This window comes from Mycteria americana, chromosome 4 (assembly GCF_035582795.1).
Source record: "Mycteria americana isolate JAX WOST 10 ecotype Jacksonville Zoo and Gardens chromosome 4, USCA_MyAme_1.0, whole genome shotgun sequence".
In the NCBI taxonomy this organism is placed as follows: Eukaryota; Metazoa; Chordata; class Aves; order Ciconiiformes; family Ciconiidae; genus Mycteria; species Mycteria americana.
The window spans coordinates 47,586,963-47,610,592 of record NC_134368.1 but is presented as its reverse complement, the minus strand read 5'-3'; the positions used below and the strand labels follow the sequence as shown (position 1 = coordinate 47,610,592).

Below are 23,630 nucleotides of genomic sequence, written 5' to 3'. Positions count from 1 at the left end.
GTTCCAGCTGGGGTTTTATTCAGTTAAGCATGCAGAGATAACATGTTTAATGTAGTAAATGACTAAAATGTCTACCACTTTTATGAAAGAAAGTAACCTTCTTAATCTCTTGCACCATGGGGTGTTATAGCAAAGACCATTCTAGTGTTGTCATAAATCAGCGGTTAAGATTTGACTCTCAAATTTTCTGGTTATTGCAAGGTGACCTAGTGCAGTAGGTGATCTACATGGACACATCCTGGGTCTCTATAGCTTATCTTCTGTCAGGTGGGAGAAAAAAAGATGAACTTCACTAACTGTATTTGTAAAATGGGCTTCAGTTATTGGTCCTAGTATTTCCAGCTGATTTCTGTGCTGCTTATTTTTTCTGCAGCTTGGCAATCTCTGATTTAAAATCTCTTCCTAAATAGACACCATTGAAATACTTCATGGTGTCAGTAGAATATATAAGTTGCTACATGAATCGTGTTTTTCAGTATGCTGTTGACCTAAGGCAGGAATATAAGGGATGATTTAAACTCTGTGTGCACACCTGCACAGACACAAATAGATACGTTTCTGGAAGTCACATCTGAATGTCAGCATTTTAAGCAGAATAACATGGTGCTTCAATTCCGTTGACAATGGCCCCTTGCTCTAAAGCAGCCTTGGTTTTAGCAGGCACCATGTAGGGCCTTCTTGTTTTGCTTCGTCGTTGAAGGAAGTTGGGAAACCATTACCTTGTGAATATGTTGTTGCAGACATTTGGAAAAGTTAGGTGATTTTAAAAAAAAAAAAAAGGCCTAGCATTTGATATTACAGTTAAAAATCCAAGGGTGGCATTGACAGGGCTGCAGCCATCAAACATTTAAAAAAAAAAAAAACAAAACACCAACCATTTAATTGTTTGTGAATTGTCATGTGTCTATTTAAATTTTAATCAACTTTCTTTCAAATAATTTGGTATTTTATAGAGCTAAGACTCAGTGTAAAAATGGAAATCTCCAGTTTTTGCATCTGTGCACAGCAGCTCCCTACATATCTATATCTTTTAAAAATATTTTCCCTGGAAGTGTACAGAATACTTAAGTCTTTACTAAGAAGCTACCAGTAAGAAAATCTAAAATGTTATGATGTTAATCATGTTGATTTTTGTCTTTTTTTCCTCCTTTGGCTAGTCTGCTTCTGAATGATAAGTATGTGAAAAAACAGGCTGGCTTCAATTTTTCTGCTTGGAGGAGTGACATGGATCTGGAAGGGATTTTCTGGGTCACTGCCATTACACACGGTTGCACAGCACGTTCATAACTTTGTCTAGCTTCGGTCTGAAAGCCTTCTCTACCCCAGCTCCCGTTGAGCCTGATTTTGAGAATCTCTGTGATTCATTAGATAGCAACCTTCTTTCAACTTCCCGCTCGTTAGGCTTTGCACCTGCATTGCCTTTTACTGGAAATACTTTTCTTTCCTCCTTCCTATTTCTAGATAGTGAGCGTACCCTCTCCCGCCTTGGGCTGAATAAGCCATGCTCCTCTTGCACTTTCTCAAATACTAGTTTTTCTTCTTCTGATAATCCTGATAGTTCTTCTCTGAATCTATGTATGTGTATGGCTTTAAGTCCATCTTTATTGAAAACCTATAGCTGGGAATGTGTTCCAAACAAGGTCTCTGCCGGGGCCATGGAGAAGAGCCCAGAACTTCTGTATTTCTGGATGATGCATGCTGTGATCTCATTGGGTTCTCCTTCTGCTGCATCACCTTAACAGTGCAGTCACCTTCTGACTAGCGAATATGCAGAAACTCTTTTCACAGTCATTTCTGAGAGATAAGTTCCTAGATTCTTGGGGTTTTTTTGTTTCCAAGTGCATGATCTCGCATCTTCTCATACTGCGTTTTACTTCTCTTACTCCACGGAGGAGTCCTCCTACTCTCACAGAAGAGTGTCCTGCTCATCCCTTGTACCAAGAGTGTCTTTTTGCACTGTGTGACCAGCAGGTTTTGCCAGCATGTTTGTTTTTTCCCCCACTCGGAAAGAGGAGACTTCTAAGATCTTTCCTATATCTATCACTTTTCATATCCCATCTTTAAAAAATAAAAATGACTTGGGTAGCCCTTAATTTAATTTTTCTTTATTCTACAATCAATTTACTTTGATTTCTTTTAATATTGCAAGTTAGTTCAGTGCAGTAAAATTCAGTGCTGTAGTTCAGTGGTAAACCACAGTAGTTCAGCTTAAACAGCTGCAGTTCAAGACTGAGATGTCCTTTCATGAGTGTTTTGAAAAACTTAACCAAGCTTAGTTAGATTGGCTAGAGTGCGGTAATCGTGAAATGAAATATTCCATCATCAGGTATAAAGCAAGAAAAGCAACACATGCTGTAAGAACACCCTACTGATGGAGGCTTCAACACTTGAAATGTATACATATCACAGGTCTTTGCTTTAAGCATTTAAAATGTGCCCAGGATAGATGTTTTCACCTTTGGGCTAGACTCTTTACTTGTTTGTAGTGGTTTTCAGTCCTGAGTGGTGCTTTAAAGCTGAAAATAAAATCTGTCTGCGGGTGCCATCAGTTTTACCCCTGCTGGTGTAATTGCTCTTCAGCATCCCCCATGTCCACTTGTTAGAGTGCTGTGTAAGGAACCCAAAATGACTCCGTATATGAGGTGTACATGAGCATCCCCTCCCTTACTTAAAATCTTCTGCAGGATTTAAAACATCTTGCTTGAAAATGTTTGAATTAACATTTCCTGTAAACATATGTGCCCATATAAAGTGTTCTTGAACTTTTTTTGCTTTTACATCCTTAGGCATAAATCTTTTGTCTGATTTCCTGTGGAAGCAAAGTTTGTGACCAGGTTCTCTGTTCCTTCCTCTCCCACAGTTACTTGTTACAGGCCAAAGAGTTCAAAATTTAACCTTACAGGTCTCCAAAAGTCCTGAAAAGTCCATTTAGTTTCCAGCCCAGCAGTAGTTCTCAGCGTATTAAACACCAAAACAGACACAAGAGGAAGTATTTAGAAATATCTCACTGTGGGAAAAACATCAAGTGGAACATGCATTATGTTAGTATGAAAATCAGTTATTCCCAAGAGAGAGATCTCTGTAAAGCCAGGCTTCTTTTTTTTTTTTTTTGTCCTCCACGTCTATTGCTATTAAATAATGGGGAGCTTTTACTGAAGTTCAGTGGTTTAGCTCAGTTTTCCACGCTCCTACCCTAGAGATATTTCAGAAGTCAATTGAAATGCCTCAGAACGGTCTATCCTTCAGCCTAAACTCCAGTCGTCATTGAGTGCCTGTCCCTAGTTGTCAGTTTTTATTATGCACGTTTCCACAATATGAATTCCCTTCCCAATTTTAGTCAGTGTTTTGGGAAGCTGTTAGCCTGTGGACTGTGCAGGCTCTGTTAGGGCTCTAAATGTGGATGCTTGGTGAGGCAGCGGGGTGCTACCAAGAGTGATATGGTATGTCCTTGTAAATGTGCAGACATAAAGTACTGGAATAGAGATTCTGCTTTTCACAGTAGTTCAAAGTGACTAACAATGGGATCTGATCTAAATTGTAGGCACCTTATGAAACAAAACAAACTGATCAATATAAAATACCAGATGCTTAATGAAAAAAGAGGAAGACGACCTGAAAATCCTACATACTCCCTTTGGCAAGGTTTCGCTTCCACTGCACTGTTTGGGAAAAATTTTAGCAGACCATGTTTCTTCGTGTGGTTGAGGTTATCAGAGAGTTGTTGGTACTGAAATGTATATCCACAGTCAAAACAGTTGTAGAATGGTCTTTTTAGTTTGATCCCAGGAGCAGAACTAGCTCTAACTTTAAAACCACCACCAGATTCCATATTTTAGAAGTACTAAGTTATCCTTTGTTGCCCAATGAAGAAGTTACGCTTTTACCAGGTATTTTCTGACTGAGACAGACTTCTGAATAAGGTTCTAAATAAAAATATTCTGATCTTGCAGATTTGTTGCTGTTCATTGTAAATACATTATAATGGTTTGAGTTCAGAATTTCAAAAACCTGAGAAAAGCTTTGGAAAATTGTTTGGCACGATTTAGTTCAGTATGATTTAGTTCAGTTTAGTATGATTTAGTTCATTCTGCATTTTTTCCTTTTGTATTCTTGCTTCACAGTCACTGTAAATACCTGTATGATACAATTTTTCTTTTTTCTTTTTTTTAAATGTCATTTGAGCTGTTGCCAATAAATTGACATTCGTGTTTGCAGAAGGAATATTGTTTATGCCAGATTTCCTGAAGAAGGCACTTTTGAATATAAAGTGCTGTATTGAATCTGTGACACAAATGCTGTCAAAAGAAAAAGCAAATACTATGGTACTACAACAGATAAGGTAGTTACGTTAAATGAGAATGGGTGTGTGTCAATGATGCATTTCATACTTTTCCTTTGAAAAGAGTTGTCCCTGAGAGCTTTTCTCCATTCCCCAGATACCCATTTACATTTCACCACCTCTGTCCCTCTGCAGAAGTCAATAATCCTTCAAGCAAAGGATAAATATGTTCAATGCATTAAATGCCCATAGGATTAGCTGCTGAAAGCTACAAGATGTACAGTAAGTGGCAGTCATTGTGTGTTTTGTAGGGGAAACAAAATGAAGTTCCCGTGTGCTTGCTCAGTCTCGCGCTCTCCCCGAGACCAGCAGGTCACGCTGCATTAGCTTAAACCTCTGAATAGTTTTATTGGGGGGTACTTATAGCAAAGTATTAGTGCAGGAAAATATTAACAGCTTGCCAGAAAAGATCCTTATAATGCTTATTTTTTTGTTAGAGGTGTGCTGCTGTGGGCTTTGTATATAAACAACTGCTTAACAGCAATACTACCCAAATGCAACCTTTTCAGAACACGGGTTGTGTCTTGTGTTGTACTCAAGATGAAGAACATTTTGAGAGTAGGTCTTCATGAAGTTTGAGCCACAGTTTCACATGAACATGTCTATTTGAGGAAAATTTGGAGATTCAAAATCCATGAGATACTATTGTATAAAGTGAATGATATACAGAAGACATAATTCAAGTCAGAAGGTTTTTATTTAACTCTTGCTGAAGTTTTCAGAGAAAATGCATAGAAACTTCTTAATGTTTTACATCCCACCCCTAAGTACAAGGAAATCCTGCTTCCATGGGAATTGCATCCTAATTTGACCTGTATACAGTTTAAACTTTTATTTTAAATTTAAATCTGCCCTGGACATGTCAGCCTGCATCATGTCTGTAGACAGAATCGATAGAAATTACTTTATTATTCTGTAATTACTTACATTGACTGCTGTGTTTTAAATCACTGAACCATAAAAATGTTTTCCTTGATGTTTCTCTTGGTTAGTGAAAGAATTATGTTGAAATAGCATGCTGATGAATGCCCACCATTATTAGAAGTATTTCTTCCTTCAGTCATTAAATATCATAAATCTGGGTATGTCCTTAAAATGCATAAAACAGACTTACATTTAATATAAAAATGAACTTTTACATAAAATAGTGAAATAAAATGTTACTGAATTGATAGGATACTGAAGAATACTGGGTTGGTGATCTACACTCTTGTAGTGCAATAAACATTTTAAAATTTCCATCCTGGGGGGGGAGGAAATGGGAAAAACTAAGGCATAGTATTTATTTTATTTGGCTGCTGTTGCTCTTTCTTTAAGAAAAGATACAGAATACCAAAATAACTTTGTAATTTACTTATTTAGATTTGTGGGACTAAGTGCGTCATCTTTAAAAGAAATAAACAACATTATTTTTTGTGTTATGGTGGCTTTTATTATATTATTTTATTAGTAAAGAGGTACTACAGAATAAGTGCTCAGATGCATGTGTTTAGAGGCTGAAGAATCGGTGTGTGTTTGTAGTTCTTTAATTTCAGAAAGTGGACATAAAGGCTATAAAGGTGGTATTTTGTGTTGTCTTATGTCTACTGTACTTGCTTGGCCTGTCCCAGTGGCGCTTAATTACCTATAGGATCACTCATTGGGAACTGCATAACAGAATGTTACACCTTTGCTCTCTTAAATTCCCTCTTTCTGCAGGTGTACTTCAGTCACTTTGCAGGCTTTATAAATCTTTCATAAAGTGCTGACTGGCTTTCAGTGGAAGACCTTGTGTATAAAATGCTTACCGATATGTTTGCTCTAAAATGACTGGTATATTGGAGCTCTCCAAACAGAATTGCTCTTGTATTTTAAAATTACATTCTTGTGTCTGTCTTTCCCATTGTTGCATTTATACTTGTTTTCACATATAACTACATTTAAAAAACAAAACAGAACATCAGACCAAAGAAGCCCTCACAACAAAAAACTGTAGAGGAATACTCTTTAAATGAAGAAAAGTTTTTGGTATAATTTCACTCATGTTTTGCTGTTTTCAGGCCTTTTTATGCTATATCCAAAGATTTTAATTTCTTGTCCAGTAAATATTCTGAAAATATATTCTTTTTTTTTTTAAATACTGTATTAGTAGGATGAGCCCAATGATTTCTTGAGTAGAAGTTGCAATAGAAGTTGCCTTTTGTTATACAGAAAGGCACGCTGTAGGGTAGGAGAAAATCATGATGTTCTTAAAATAGGAGAAACATATTCAGAGCAAAGTAATTGTTAGCTTTGCATGCATAAAGCGGTGACTCACTTTGAGGGTGGAAGTAATAAAATGCTGCTTTTAAGATAGGAAGATGTGATAGGGTTTAAGGTATTGTACGGTTCCAAATGGAGATACCTCTTTGTCCTTGAGATAGTTTCACATAATTGTTTAAGTTTTCATTTATTTTAGGGTTTTCAAGAAGTAAAAGCTTGGAGGTCGCAGATATACTGGTTTTCCTCTGGTTTCTATACGTGTGTGTAAGCTGTTTAAATGTGTGTATGTACACACACATGCTCACTTTTTAAGAGCTACATGTATATTTATAAAATACTGTTTTGACCTCTGTCGAATTAGGATTAGGGTTTGGTGTTAACTATTTTATTGGTTCATGTTTTGTATTAAAAACTTTTGTCCCCCTATTATACTTCATTAGATCTATGCATATGCAGCCTTAATGGTTGTCACTTGGTTATCAGGGCAGTTATCTGATGCTTTTAATGACTATTACTTATTTAATGTAGTGTACATATAAAGTATTTTGAAACTATATTTACTTAAGAACAAATCACGTGTTAATTTTTCTAAATTACCCTGCTATGTTTTTACTCTGTCTGCTAGTTCCTTCTGGTGCTGCGACTCCAAGCGTTCAGTAGTAAGAAATACTGTAGTTGCTGGCTTCAGCAAAGCTGTAGTTCAGTGCTGTTGCAGAAAAATAAGTGCTTGTTAGGTAAAATATACACAAGTTGCTTTTGATCCTTAAACTGTCATATGTTAACTTCCTATCGTATGTTATCAACTTCAACTGTCACATGTTAACATAAGCAGAGATTGATGTCCCTAGCCATTTTTTCACTGGATATAATAGCACAGTTTCATGATGTTATTTTCTAATCACGTTCCACTGCAAGTAAGAAATTAGATGTAAATACCCTGGTGTGGGTCAGACAACTCTGTGCTGGTTGCTGGCACTACTAAAGTTGTTGAACATTGCATTTTATTCTTGCTCTGCGTACCAAAAATTGTGCTCCAGGAGTGAGAGGTGTAGCCTCTTACATAGCAGACTTAAGCACGTGTGGTTTTTCATTGTCACCAGTGCTTTACTTTTTCCCCCGTTGTGTACAACTCTCTACATTAAATATTTTAAATAGCAGTGTGTGACTAAGATAGAAATGCATATATTTCTCACATGCACTTTTCACTGAGTACACAATTTAATTTTTTCAGCTTATTTAATTTTTGGGTGGTGTGGGTTTTTTTTTTTTTTTTTTCCCCTCACACAACTTCTCACCTTAACTTATTTGGGGGTAGGGCAGTTGAAGTGGATGCTGCTTTTGGGCATGTAGCACAGACATGTAGTATTCTGCAAAGATGTGAGCATGTGCTTTCTGCTTGTGAATAGTCCTATTTGATTAGGATCAAAGTGACTAGTTAGGTTGCCCCAAGTAAAATGCCCGCTTTGGATCTTCTGCTGTCACCACTTGGCGAGTCCAGCTCATGCAACATGGCTTTGACTTGAGGAGTTATTCTGAAACCAGTAATCACCAAACATTCAGCTGATTGTCTACAGTCAAAAAAATTCAGAAGGCTTGCTTTTTATTTGCAATGTGTTCCATCAGTTATTGTGGAATCCCCAGCCTCTGCCTATTGCCTGTGCAGTAACAAAACATAAATCCTTGCTGTTCATTTAAAACACTAAGTGCAGTCATTATATTAAACATAGCTTGATTTCATTTTTTAACATACTAACTGGATTTGCTTTGATGTAAGGTTCTGAAGAATTGTTATTGCATTGATAAAAAATAAATGCAATTGTTAACGACATGGAGATTTTTGAAGGGCGCTATGAAAAACTGAACGTGTTTGGCTGGGCTCAAGACTGTTGATATGCACCTCCCTATGGAGTTAATCTTTATTTGTGATTTAAAAAGTTATTACTTTATAAAATGTAAAGCTCTCAAAATACTGTGTTTTTGTGAGTTATCATTAAATGTGTGAATCTTAGATGATTTGTGCATGTATCTCAAAATAATACATAGGATTTCTACGTGGAAATAAACCTGAACTACTTTAATTCTAAGAGATTGTACTTTTAGGAGTATTCATCAACACATTGCAGAAGCTGTGGTGGTTCATTTACTATATACATTCTACCTATGGAATGTATACTTATTTGTAGAATGGCTCAAATCATGATAAAAAAAGGATATAATGTCCTGAATATCAGTAAATAAAGTTCAGTTTTGTGCTAATTCAAACTTACAGATTGAAAAGGGAAGTAGCAGAGACAACAGATACTATAACTAATGCACTCCTTCATACTGTATTTTCTCCTTCTGGTATATCACCAACAGTGGTGAGCATAATTAGATTTTTCTGGAGGCAGTATCCATGGCTGTATGTATTAGAGTATTGCTTTTGTTAATTGCCCTTTCTTTGTTGATTGGTATATGAAGATCAACTCTAGCTCTGGGCTTACTGAAGCTTTTTAGGGTTATTAATGTCTGGTTCCCTTTAGCCCCTCTTTCAGGTAAAATATTAAGAAAGAATTGTTTAAAACGCAGCCATTTTTGCTATCACTGATGCAGTCATGCTGTGCTAAGGACAAAATCCTTTTCAGGTGTATTCGAATAGGAAATGCCAGTCAGCCTAAATAAGACTAAGGTTTCCAGTTGTCTCTGCTTTCACCACAAATCCTAAAGCCAAGGTTCTTTCAGGGCATGTTGCATAAACAGACTTAAACCAGGCAAACAGCAGTAAAATCATTCAGTACCTTTAACCGTATAGAGCTAACCGTTTTCTCAGTCACACTCTCCTGTGACTTGCAGATGACTTTTTTTCATAACCTTTTATATTGATCGACCTATTATATCTTAATGCTGAATGAGCTCTTATTTTCATTTGCATCCAGGGAGAACGGTAATAGTGCCAAGGTAGCATTCATAACTGGCATGGATGGGCACACTGCGTATGACATTCTTGGTACAAACACACTGCCGTAGAGAGTATCTACCTTGTCTGAGTTGAAAGAAACAAACAAAAAATTATGAGGAAAGGTTTTTTAAATTATTGAAACATTTATTGTATACCGAAATCGTTACATTAACATATATTTATTAACTAACGGTGGGATGCAAGCTTCTTTGGGAGAGAAGTAATTTGCCCCTGAAGTAGCATTTAAATATTTCTTAAGACAGCAAATATTTTCCTTTATCAAAGTTCACTTTCTGCAGTCTGGCAATGTTTACCCTTCTTAAAGATTTTCATGGGAGCTGTGTGCATAAAGCAGTAGTAAAAATATATATCACAAATCTTGTGGATGATTGTTAAATGATCAAATATACTGTCTCAATTTGTTCTTCAGCACCGTGCGTGAGCAAACTCATTTCAGGATTGTAGCTCTTTGCAGTTGTGTCAGTCTTCCCGCATTTCCTATTTGCCATCATATATTTGGCTCAAAGTATAACAGATAGCTCAGTGGCTTGGATTTTACTTGTCTCTGATGTACTTTGTCAACTTCAGAAGCAAAAGAGTTAGCCAAACCCAGAGCAGTGCTTGTTTGGTTTTGGTTTTGGTTTTTGTTTTTTTTTTTTTTTTTTTTAAGTATGTGACTTTACTCGCTGTTAATCCCCATTCTACAGGAAACCATTGATATTGAAACTAGCACAATATTCATATGCGCTGTAATTCTATCGCAAGCCCATAGCAAGATACTGAAGAGTTTTGGCATAAGGGTTATTGCTTCACTGGTGTTTGTCCTCAGATACATGGTTTTTTTAAATCTCTTACATTTGCAGCAATTTGGTGGTATTTTGCTGACCTCTGCATGAATTAAACTGCAAAACTCGAACTTTTATACTGCATTCTCAAGCCCCAATGGTTTTCTTAATACGCTTGGCGCTGGCAGAGAGTAAAGTGTGACATAAATTATTTGAATTCATTTTGCTGTGTGTCTACCTCAGATTGTAATGATGCTTTTTCTGCTCCACCTATAGCTTCCTGCAGATTTCACAAAGCTGCACCTTACTGACAGTCTCCACCCACAGGTGACCCACGTTTCATCTAGTCACTCAGGATGTAGCATCACTAGTGATTCAGGAAGCAGCAGCCTTTCTGATATCTACCAGGTAAGACTGGAATGGATGCTGATGGGAGGTGCAATTGCCAACAGTTTTGATGTTAATAGCTGAACGCCTGTGCTATTGCGTATTGTCACGTTTTGCCTGCAGCAGCACTCAATAGATTTCAAAAACCTAATTTTTGTTTGAATCGTAATAATTTCAGGGTTTTATCTGCTGCATACTAGATCTGATGTTTGTGAGGGCTCAGCAGCTAATCTGCAGCACAGCGGCCTGAGGTGTGTTGCCTTAGTTTGTCAGGGTCCAAGTCAGCAATGTAGAGGCGTAGTGTTTGGCAACATTGCAGGATTGTGCTTCATTAGTTTTCTTTGTAATTTGTCATTTTGGGGGAGGAAATGTTCCTGAACCTCAGCATGGAGAGCCAGTGTGGCCTCTCCGGTAGCGGTCCTTAGTGGGACCTAGGAGGTAAAGGGGTTTTGTTCCTGACTCCAGCACTTCACCTCGTCTTTCTGTCTGTCCCATTTGCCATGTATAGAGCAACAGCTGTGCCCTTTAGTGCTAGAAGGCTAGACTTTGAGACCTGCTGACGAAAAGTGCGTGTGAGCTGGGTGTTACGATTAAAAGCTGGATCAGAATTTCAAAACTACAGGTTTAGGACCTTGTAATGGGAGAGATTTTTCTTCTTCTTGATGCTGTATCTTACAGCATCGGTAAAATACAGGTATTGGCGGCAAAATTTAGCGGTATTGGCTTCAAAATCTAGAACATATTCAGTGGTAGGGAGACAGAAATATGCAGTGAGCAGCCTGTGCTGGCCTGACTTGAGGGGCATATTCCAGCTTCCCCACCGTGTAGAGACCTGGCACCAGCATCTCGGTAGTGCTTTCTCTTCTGGCTGTCCTGGGAAAGATGGAGAGGTTGAACTGGTGAGACTTTTTACATTGTTGTACTTCTGGGGGTGCTTCTTGTCATAAAGATCTACGCTCTTCGTTTGGAGCAGCTTTTGAGTTTGGAGCGGTTTACTGTGAAACTGATCCAGAGGGTCCCTAGAACACTTTGGGATGTGCGTACTTCCTCGAAATAAAAATTAGAAAAAAATCTGAAATAAAAGTCTAGAACCTTCATTTGATGTTTACAGTTCTTGCAGTGTCAAAGAGGAGGATTTGTCCTTCTGATAAGAAACTATAGCAATTTGTTATTCTGAAAAAAAAAATCAAATATAATTAAAATGTTGTTCTATCAAAACAATAGTAAAAAACTTAACGAGACCAGTTCTAAGTGAAGTACTGGTTACTAGAAGAGGAATAATGCTTGTTTGGGTGCTTTTAAAAATGGAAATGTAGCCATTTAAACAATGGGAAAAGCGTCATCTATACAAATACATACAAGTTCAGCTCTGAACATAGATGTAGCATGTAGTCTGCTTCAGGTGAATAAGCTTGTAGGCTTTTCTGTGGGAGAAGATAGGCTATAAAAAGGTCCCAGTTCAATTTAGATAGTAATTGCAATAATGCAAAGGTTTATTTTTGTGAAAATTTTCAAAGTAACTGAACACTTTAGGCATAGCATATGCCAGTCAAGTATGTTTGTCAGAATTTCTTCTGAGAGAGGATTCTTAGAGACAGGATTTAGGTTTATACTGTGAGGGTGAAGAAGATGTAAAATCAGCTTTGTTCTTCAAGTCTTCTATAGATTTTCATACCTTTCATTCCAAAGATTTTACATTTTAACATAAAAATAACAAGTACCTCTAGAGACACAGCTGTAGGTGGCATTTAGTTATAGTCATACAGTTACTCTCTAGACAAGTTGGAAGTAAATTTTTGCAGAGTTTCAGCAAAACTTTTATAACTGTGAAAAGGATCACTAAATTTCTGGGAAACTAAAAAAAAAAAAAAATACTGTACAGAAGCTTCAGAGAAAAACATTTTTCTGTAGTCACCAACCTGGTGTATGACTCCCATAGTAAGTTTTGTTTGCAATAATGGAATCAAGGGGATGGTTGGTGTTTAAAGAGAGTTAATGGTTTTGTGAAATGTTTACATGGGGAACGTTTACTTTTTAAATAGTTTTTTTCAATTTAATTTAAAAAAAAAAATTGAGGATACTGTGTCATTCTTGGTGATCTTAAAAACTGTTATCTGGTCTCTTAAATAAATCTACAGTTAATACCTCATTTAAAGATGTCTTGGCACAGATGTATTGAGACCTGTGTAATTGTACAGTGTCACAGTAATTATTACAATGGCCTATGTCTCTATCAACATCGAGAAATATGAGCATGTATTGTGGAAAGTAGCCCCATGTTTTTGTGTTAATACACATACTTGAAGAAACATTTATTAAAAAAATGAATTGATAAGTTCAGGTGTGGAAACTGATAAACTTAAGGTTCTTAAATTATTGAATTTAACTTTATGGTACCAAGTGTTGTTTGATTTAATGATTTCTCATACATTGTGGTAAATCATTAATTTCTTACCTCAATTTCAGTTGTAAAGGAATGTAAAGTAGCAATGTTAAGTTAGGTTACAGTACTGCCAAAAAAAAAGCCACAACAAAACGAAACGGCTGTAATTTCAGTTCTCTAGGGTCAAGTCAAGGATTAAATAAACAGAAATACTTTTTGAAACTGAGATTGAAGTCATTCTCTCTCAATTATTTGCCTTTTAGTTCTTTCCCAAGTGTTTATTCAAAACCAGTAAACTATAACCAAATCATCTACACATTATTTTTTTACTTCAGTTTTCATAGGTCTTAGGCAAAGCTGAGTATTGTTGTTCCTCTGATTCTTATGTTTTGTACTTAATGTCATTTTTCTGTTCTGCAGAAAGAACTTCTGTTCATTATGCCTAAGTAGAAAGGAATGATTTAGAAAGATTGCCATCTTATCTTTCAATTGATAAATAAAATAATTTTTTCTTTTTTTCAGTTATTCTATTAATTAGATCTTTACTGTTGAAATCTGAATGGATGATATGTCAAGTTTTGCATCCTAGTAAGTTTTAGTTCTGCAGCCTTAAGAGCAGCTGTTTGCAGTGAAAATACATTCATGGCCTTTTAAGAATTTTTTTGAATAAATCATGAAGCTGAATCTTCAGATGCTTTCAGCATTGAGCTGAGAATATTTCCTTTTAAATATTAATGCTGTAACTAAATTTGTTTGTCAAATGTTGCACATGAAAGGACTTCTTTTAGGATAAGAAGTACTTACCTAAATAAAATAAATAATCCTTTGTGTTCACCCCACCCAAGTCTCAAAAATATTTCAGGTGCCAATCAGTAAGGTCCTTAAATGTCATTACTTTATTTTAGGAAATAAGTTCATAAAGTGACTGACTCTGTAGTGTGACTGAAGAGGAAGGGGATGCTGAATGTTAATAGATTGTGTGCCAGCTTGTATTTGCCAAGAACAATACTTGTGTTGATTTGGCAAAGCAAATCCTTCACTGCTGCCTCTCCCGTTTCTCGTGCTTAGTTAATGCTTCCTGTATGGAAGCATATACCTGCTCGTATATGCTCCTAAATGCTTCCTATACCTGTCACGTATATTACCGGATGATGATCGCGGTTTGAGAGCGAGGAGATTTAAGCCCGTGACCGTGTGTTATTCCCCCTCCCTGTTTGGGGAAGGCGTTGTTGTGTTGGCTCAGCTCTTTCCTTTGCCAGCCTTTCTTTGCCTTATCCTGTCCTCAGCCCGATGGCTTCCTGCCGGCCCTACGTGCCCTCTGCGGTCTGCCCACAGGCTCCCGGTGGTACGGGAAACCAGGAACATCCTTTCCGAGACCCTCCCAGGATGTGTCTATTGCTTGGAAAGTTTCAAGATGTCAGCTTTGTTTTCTCACGCGTCTGATACGGTAACTCTTAGAAGAAAGGTCCACCTTCCAGAAAGCCTTCCTGAGAGAGCCCAAACCTTTATCTCCCAAACCAGAGTGTCCATGCAGCCTGCCCCTCAGTCGCTGTATGCAAAACAAAGAGGTTTTACTGTAAGATTGTCAGTCTTTCTGCTTGTGTCGGCCTCTGCAGTGCAGGGCTCTGGGTAATGCAAGGACGTCTGAAACAGCTCAGGTAAACTAGGTCCTGCTGAACTCCCCCCCGCCAGTTTTGGCTAAGTCCTGTGCAGTACCTCATCAGTCTTGGTGAGTTTGGGTCCTCTGTTCTATGCTGCAATTAATAGCCTAGGAGTAACTTTCGGAGTCCTTGTTCTGTATGCCTGTGGTCTCAGCAAACGTTGCTCCATGTTGAAAAAACCGGCAATTAGTTGGCGATAGGGGAGGACGCGGTTCCTGGTGTGCGTTGGCTGCATTATTACATTTCTCCATCTCTAGGGAGGAGGAGTGCTCAGAGTGACTCCTGCGACAGATGTGGGCTGCTGTGCTGTAAATTTTGTAGTAGATAATGAAAGAATAAATATGGAGAGAGAGAGCAGTGCAAAAATCTTAGACTGAAGGAGTTTTAAGGTATTTCATGGCCATTTGCACTCATGTTAGTAGAGTATGAAAAAATAATTTTATTACCTTAGATTTATGTATGGTCTGTGTGCATATAATAGTTATAATTGATTGTTATATATATAATAATTCTTTAACAAATACCTATTATAATTACATGGATTGAATTTCATAGCAATTTATTTATATTGTAAACTTTTGCACAGTGAGTTGAAACCTAATGTAAAACAAAACCCCAGCCATGCTTTCTCTCTGTGCAAAAGCTGGATCCAATGTGCCTATATAATGACAGGAGGAAATCTTCCAAGCTAACAGAACTTTTGCAAGTGATTTCACGAGAGGTGTAGTGCCAGCATTCTTGGTGTTTTGTATCAGTATCGGCTTATAAATTATGAAGTAAAAATTGTATGTTTTCACTAATAATGATTCTTAATTTCATTTTTTAGTTTATTTTTTAGCCCTTAAACTACAATGATCGAAAAATAAGGTGGGGGTGGTTTTTTTTGAGCTGAGCTTGGCTGCTTGCTTTGTTAGCTTCATGGAGTTGAAGGACTGCAGCAGACAGTGAAGATATTTCTGGTTTGCACAACAACTGTCTCTTATGCTTTTTTCATTTTTAATTTTTTTCCAGTATCTTTCTCTTGCATGTTTGGAGATTATAGATTGTCGATTTAGGTGGTGACATTAGTCATAAAGGGGATTTATTATTCAAAATGATGCATATTTTTTTTCTTAAGGTTTCCTAAAGAAAGTGGCTAAAATAAAAGTAAAAAAAAGTCTAGGCTAAAATATTCTGTTTAAAATACTAAGACATCAGTAGTTAAAGCGGTTAATTTTAAGGGTTTTCTAGTTTTTTCTCTTTATATTGTTAAGATCAGCTGGAAGCTTTTTCCCCAAACTAGTGTAGAAAAGAAAACTGTGAGGCCACCTAAAACAAAGCCAGTCATCTTGTAAGCGGTTCTCCAAGTCTTTCCACTTTCTTTCCCATAGTAAAGCTGGGATGCGTGTGCAGGCGTGTGTGATAAAGCAGTTACAATACGGGAGGGAGAGTTACTTGATTGTGAAGGTATAGATCTGTTGGATAAGCCAACATCCCCCTTGGCCTCTTCTGATCTTTTTCTCAACGGATACCGAAAAATTGGTTGGAGAAGGAAATGAGGCAGTAAAGGAGGTAATCGTCTTTAGCTGTTCATGTAGTCCATCACCTCTCTCATTATGTCCACATATATGATGCCTCCAAAAAATGAATGGGCTTAATCAGTTTCTTCTCATACCGGTCTAAAAGGACCAGCAGGGTCTTCCATTTCCCCAGTTTGCCTAGTCTGACCTAAGGGGAATGAATGATAGTTTCCACCCCTACCCCCCTCCCCCCCCGAATCAGTCAAGGACACAAAGGGTAACTGAGAAAACTTAGATAAAGCTCCTTTTCTTTCCATCTTTTCCTACTTATTTCATGGTATTTGTTTTAATTAGCTGTTATTACTCAAATCTAGAAGTGACTTTGGTCTTGGAGATCCTTAGCAGCTGGAACAACCATTTTTGTATTACTACAATATTAGCCTTTATAGACACTGCTTAAAATTGGGCAGGTCTCCTTAGGTACCAAATGTGAAATCACTCTTCACCTCAGGCTTGAAAATATCTGTCTTAAGTCTCCTGCCTTTCTTGTTGGTGACGTGACAAATAAAATATGAGGCTGTCATTCTGTGATTCCTTTGAAGCTTCAGCAAACCTTTTACGCCGTCTTTCCAACTGTGAAGAAAACTTTCATTGCAACTGGTGTTCAGACTTCAGAGAGACATTGTTTTGTACTTTAAGCTGCAACTAGCATTTTTCTTACGTGCAATCTCTTTAGATTTATTTAAGTGAAGCTAATTTCTCTTATTACCCGAGAAACAAAGGACAACATGCACCTATGAAAGCACTGATTTCTGAGATGTATTTCATCCTCGATTAAAAATGTGCTGAGAAGCTCTAAGCCTCGTGATTGACAGTAGTACAAATTCTGTAGGGCATTCATCTTGTGTTCTGGATTTTCTACTGCTGAGTTTTATAAGGAAGCCTCTGTCCTCAAAGGAGCTAATTGAGGTTTTCCCTTCAGTCTTACACAAATGCATGGCTATTGCGTCAAAATTAGGGTTCCTGTGTGGACGTGTTTGATTTTTCTAACGCATAAGGGAGTACAAAAGTACTCGAAGTAGGTGGGTTATGAAGTTTAAAGTGTCAGCAAGAGGACCTTGAATCTTTAATGTCATACTTGATGCTACTAAGCCTAAAGAAGATATTTGCAATGGTTTTTTTAGATAAATTAGTGCATGCTTTTAACATGAAGACAGACCCAATTCTTAATAATATAACAAAACTCATGCAAAACTTTTTGTATGTATAAACAGGAGGAGTCCTTGTGAGATGAGTTGTTTGATTCTTTACTACTATGAATGCATATTGCCTACATGGAAAGGCTACATTTATGTTCCTTTGCTAACTTCTGCGTAATCATAACAGTTTCAGAAAGTTGCTTGAAAAAATGTTTGTTTGTTTGTTGTGGTTTTTTTCTCAAAAGATAAGGTTTTTTTTTAAAGGTGCCCTAAGTTAAATTAATACGTTTTCTTACTACTCTGTGGATTGTTGCATTCAATTCTGAGCTGCTTTGTTGCATTGGTTTGTATTTTTGATAAGTAGTAAGCTAGAAATAGTTGCTTTATCATTCAGTTTTCTACCAATAACTTCAGTTGTCAAAAAGATTTAATTAGCTCGGTAAAAAGTGATTGTCTTCGGGGAATGCTTGTAGCCTTCAGTAGGATTTTTAAAGTATTTTCTGAATACAAAGTTGCATTTAATTTTAGTGTGAGAATTTTTTTTAAATAGCATAAACTTCTTGATAATAGAGCTTCAACTTCTGTCCAGTTTTGTTTTAAGACAGTCAAATAACTTGTCTTTTAATAATCAGATTTTGTAAAATATGTGGAATTTTCTCATGTATGTTACCATTGTGTGACTAAATTTAGTTCTGCATTTGTTTTACTAATGTGCTTTTGAGAGAGCTTCATCTGAGCAGGTAGGAGGGGCGCTTGTTAGTAATGGGAAGGTTTGCAGAATTGACTGTGAATTAGTCACTCCCACTGTCACTGGAATTGTCACTGTTGGAGACTTCTGATTCTAAAAGATCCGTGTCATAAGCTGTGTGTCTACTGACTCATCGTCACTAATTTCTCCACCAGTTGCTTTTGATGAAGGCTATTTTGTAAGAGCAGTTAGAGCAACTGGTTCAAATATATCATAGGGAACATGCATGTTAAGCACAGTAAGACTGCTAATGAAAATACTATCAGTGCTATAATTTTTGTGATTTGTTTGTGTGCCAGTATAACATCCTTCTTTATCCCACTTAAGAAATGCTCAGCATTTTTTTCTTAAAAAAAAAAACAAAAACAAAACAAAAACCCAAAACCAGCACAGTGAGAATAATTTGAATGTTTTGTAGGTGCTGTTATCATGCTTTTCATATTAACAGGACCCTGTTACGAAGCTTGTGTTGTGCTGTAGGACAGAAGCATTTAAGAATGACGCTAGCTGCCCTGATCTGTCTCCAGCCATATGCTACCATTCATAAGGTGGCTGTGTATAATGGCATTAAAGTAACAGATGTCAACGCAGCTAGTGAGGCAGGAGTAGCGAAGATGATTCTACGAAAATACCAACGTAATTTGTCTTACCTTCTCTGTGTTTGGAGGGTGACCTAGTTTTGGGTGAGGTTTTTTTACCAGTGTGAGAGACAGATCGATAAAACAGGCTTTAGTAGCTGTGTTTGTCCCATGTAGTATTTTTAAAGTAGACGTGAATGCATTGTGTGCTTCCAGAGTCTCAGAAACAAACCATCCCTATAAGGCATGTGAAACTTGATTTCTCAAGCCATGGCTTAAAACTTGCTCATTAGAAGCTTGCATTTCCTTAAAAATTGTTGCAGCTGAGCCTTGGCAGCTGCTGTGGTATTAAATCAGGTTCTGAGAAAAAGCAGCTTTATCAGCCGTGACAGACAAATGTTTGTGGGATTTATTAAGTATTTGGTCTTAAAACTGAATCATTAAAATGTATTTACCTTTAGGTGCAATACTAATGACCTCAGGCTATATATGGACTATGTTTTCCTTCATTTTAATGCAATTTAACAGGGCTTAAGCTTGGCAGATATTCTGTGTAGTCCATCTGTGGTGTTTGGTAAGCAGTGACTTCGCATTTTTTCTGCATCTGTAAATTCTTATACTGTTGATCAGCAAATGAAAGCCATATTTAACTACATTCAACTGGAATGGTAAAAAAAAAAAAAAATACAGTCCTAGGTTACTGGGAGATAGCAAAATTCTTGTAGCATTTTGATTCTGTACTTACTCCCCAAACTATCTACTTCAAATTACATTGCATTCCTAAGTGTCTGAAGATGTAAAGTTGGGGCAGGAACAGAAACAAACTGTTTTAAATGAACTGTTTATTTAAAAAAAAAAAATCAGCTAATATTCCAAGAAATTGTTCCTTGAAATATAACTGCCTTCAATTCCCCCAAGACCTACTGATTAAATAAGGTATGTTGAATCTTGTTTATGTGTGGCTGATTGAAATGAGTGTTAAAAGCCCTGTTTAAAAAATGGTTTTGGGTTGATTAATGGTTAGTTGTTTTAAAAGGATATGTAAAGAAAAAAGCAATATAAAAAGTATTGAGTGAATTTGAGTGATCTCTTAGGTGATAGAATTCATTTCTGTATATTTAACTAGAAAACTGTAGCAGTGAAGAACACATTTGAATGTTTTCTTTTTTTTTTTTGGTTATTGTTTCTACATGAATTTAGGCTACAGAAAGTGAGGCAGGTGATATGGATCTCAGTGGGTTGCCAGAGACAGCAGTGGATTCTGAGGATGATGATGACGAAGAAGACATTGAAAGGGCATCGGATCCTTTGATGAGTAGGGATATTGTTAGAGACTGCTTGGAGAAAGACCCAATAGACAGGACAGATGATGACATTGGTAAGTGTTGCAATGTAGTAAAATACTGTCAAAGTTGTTCTCCTTCACCAAAAAAAAATTACTTTTTGAGCTTGAGGTTTTATTTTAATCAGTCGCTTTTGTAGTTGGTAAGTTTAGAGTTTATTCTGTAATGTGATTTATAAATGCCATAAATTCAGCCAGTGAATGAGTACAGCCAAAGAAGAAGAGGAAAACACACGTGATATGGGTGAAAACTATTAGTTGCTGGCCCTTTAGATCTTAAGCTTCAACTTCTAATTGATATCAGAACTGGGTGAACATCATCGCGTACTGGAAAACAGTTAGACAGAACCTTGGCAAAGTCAATGTTCATGTCACCACTGGATGCTTATCACATTAAATATTTTAATTGTAAGTTGTGATGTTGTGTCTGTTTTTAACCACAGATACACATTTGTGTTAAACATTGGAGCCGTTAAGGCCTTTACGTAAATGTGCATCTAATCAAACTAATTTGCTATGTTAACGTACAGCCTAATACATCGAAAGCAAAGCAGAACTAGAATTCAAATTCTTACAATTTCTAATCTAATCTGTTTCACTGGGTGAGTTTTAAATTTTTTTGTTTTGTCAAAGTATGACTAAGTGATGATTAAGATTGATTTTCAGATGATTAAGGGACTGAAGCATCTCTTATATGAGGAAGGTCTAAGAGAACTGGGACTGTTAAGCCTGGAGAAGAGAAGGCTCAGGGGGATCTCATCAATGCGTACAAATACCTGGAGCAAGGGTGTAAAGAAGACAGAGCCAGGCTCTTCTCAGTGGTGCCCAGTGACAGGAGCAGAGGCAATGGGCACAAACTGAAACACAGGAGGCTCTGCCTGATGACCTGGAAACACTTTTTTTTTTTTTTTTTTTTTTTTTTTCCGTAAGGGTGACCGAGCACTGCTCAGGTTGCCCAGAGAGGTGGTATAGAAGTCTCCTTCCTTGGAGGTATTCAGAAGCCATCTGGACAGTCCTGGGCAATTGGCTGTAGGTGGCCCTGCTTGAGAAGGAGGGTTTGACCAGATGACCTCCAGAGGTCCCTTCCAACCTCAACCATTCAGTGATTCTCAGTGAATAAAAATTTAGGAAAAAGATGGGGTCCTATTGACTAATTTAAGTAGGTTTTTTAGATCAAACTGAATGCAAAAATGTCTAGCATTTAGGGCATGTAATCCCTCAGCAGGACTACTAAGAAAAATTTAGCTCTGTAGTTATGAACAATGTAAAAAGCGAAAATATGGGAGAAGTTCACAGCTGAGTACAAGTGCAACTCTAGTGCATGCAGAAGACAGAGCAGCAGCAGTCACCTTTAAGACAGTAGTCCTGTTCTATCTGGAACTTTGTGCATGCACCAGATGATGTTCATGTACAATTTACTGTTAGGTCTAGCCTAGGAAGGCATGGCTTTACCAATGAACTTGCTCAGTTTTGTGAAATTTCCCTTCTTAATGCCTTGCTGTGTTTTATATGGGCCTATCGGACTCTTCATGGGCTTATTGGCCTGGCTGGCTGTAGTATAACAATTTCTTTGGTTGTATTCAGAGCTCTCAGTTACATTACAATTCTTCCATTATACTGACTTTTACTTTGCAGGGCTTCTATTGGTGATATGACCAGTCTGTGTCTACAAAATACCCAGTAATTACAACAGGCCACTGTACATGATTTATTAGTATACAGAAATGATTGTGCAGCATTTTAGCTTAAGTAGCCTCGGGCATCTTGCTGAAGAACTGCCTTTGCTGTGCTTTGTTATTTTGACATGCACGACTCAGTAGGCTTTTTCTCCTTCAGAACAACTACTGGAATTCATGCATCAATTGCCTGCTTTTGCCAACATGACAATGTCAGTGAGGAGAGAGCTCTGTGCTGTAATGGTGTTTGCAGTTGTGGAGAGAGCAGGAACTATTGTACTGAACGATGGGGAAGAGGTCAGTAGAAGTTACTTCGGACTCTCCTATTATACCAGACATCCCAGATTCCACAGGGTTAAGGTCCTCTTTTGTTGCTTAAAAATCAAAACAGAAAAAGTAACACTGATCAGGTAAATTATGCCTCTCTCTGTTCTGCATTAGTTTGAAAGCTTTTGTTTAAGCACTCGCACAACATTTCTTATGCAATAAAAGCATAAGAAAATACTCTTCACAATGCACAGAATGCTTCCTGCCTACTGGAGCTGGTTTGGGGAGTTTATTTCAGTGTTTAAGTGGTGTTTTGAAACCACCTTTTTTCTTTCTTTTTTTTTCTTTTTATTTTTCCTTTTTTTTCTACCGTCTTACATAGTATTCCAGTTTTCCTGAGCTGGAAATAGCTGCACATTTAAGGTAAACTAGCTTATAAATGTTTTTAATAGGTGCTAAAAAATAAATTTTCCTTTGGAAAAATGGTAAGGGTTGTATCTATATAGTATGATATTACAATGTTAAGTGATTCAGCCTTCACGTATCCTGCAACATTTGATTTGTAGCTGGATTCCTGGTCAGTCATTTTGAATGGCTCTGTGGAGGTGACGTACCCTGATGGAAGAACAGAGATACTCTGCATGGGGAACAGTTTTGGTGTTTCCCCTACCATGGAAAAGGAATATATGAAAGGAGTGATGAGAACCAAGGTGGATGACTGCCAGGTAGTGTGTCGAACTGTAATACACGCAAAATCACATACATATAGGCATAATGCAACTCAGTAGCCAGACACAATTTTATTTTAAACTGAATATATGTAAAATCTCCAGCTTGTAACCCTGTACAATAGTTGGGAAATATGGCTCCTGCATACCCACAGTGTGGGAAATTGAATTCTCTTCATCATTTTGGATTAAGAGGTTTGTCTACATGCCTTCTTCAGAACTTGAGGTACAGCATCCTGTTGCATATATCCATTGCTTCAATCTTTCCCTTAGGATCTCAAGGTCCATTAGTCATTAAAGGCTCTTTTACTTCTACAGGCAATAGCCATTCTTCCTTCTTCAACTTAGCTACTGAATCTTAAAGTAATACAGGCTATCTGTCCCATGGTTTGAGTAGAAAAAAAATCTAGTTTTAGCCAATCTGGCCTTTCAAGGAAAATGCCTTGATGTTTGCTGTGACACAAGTAGTCAGGTTTAAGGAACGCTTCTCGTAGCATAAAACTACTAGCCTGATCTGGATATGTGGTTGCTATTTACTTATTCCCATCCAGAACGTAATAGCCAAACCCTGGGTGAATTAAGCATTTTGCTTGGTCCTGATGGCTAATTAGTTTCCAGTAGGTGCCATTTGAAATGGGTGTAAATGTATGTTAATGTAGTCACCTGGTTTAGTTTGCCCATCTAACTTCCAAAAAGTGCATAAACAGTATCTTGTTAGGATAATGTTTTGCAACAAATCCAAACTGTGGGAGTTCTGTTTCAGCTACTACTAGCTGCTGGAAATAGAAAAGGTGTGTAAATGAATTATGAAGAATGCAAGAGAAAATACTATCTCTGTGAATCTCGTGCCTTTGTCCAA

At 37.2% G+C, this 23,630-nt stretch overlaps 1 protein-coding gene across 5 annotated transcripts in view; it reads left to right on the top strand.

The window, feature by feature from the left end:
* The window catches only part of RAPGEF2 (Rap guanine nucleotide exchange factor 2), a 192,488-nt gene that overhangs the window by 132,990 nt on the left and 35,868 nt on the right, over window positions 1-23,630 (top strand). For 4 of the 5 annotated variants that reach the window (XM_075500362.1, XM_075500364.1, XM_075500360.1 and 1 more), the window contains exons 7-10: window positions 10,580-10,711; window positions 19,959-20,136; window positions 21,937-22,073; window positions 22,610-22,768. In XM_075500362.1, the coding sequence (XP_075356477.1) occupies window positions 10,580-10,711; window positions 19,959-20,136; window positions 21,937-22,073; window positions 22,610-22,768 (606 nt within the window). The remainder of the gene's footprint in view (window positions 1-10,579; window positions 10,712-19,958; window positions 20,137-21,936; window positions 22,074-22,609; window positions 22,769-23,630) is intronic. The other variant, XM_075500363.1, reaches the window with a different exon arrangement.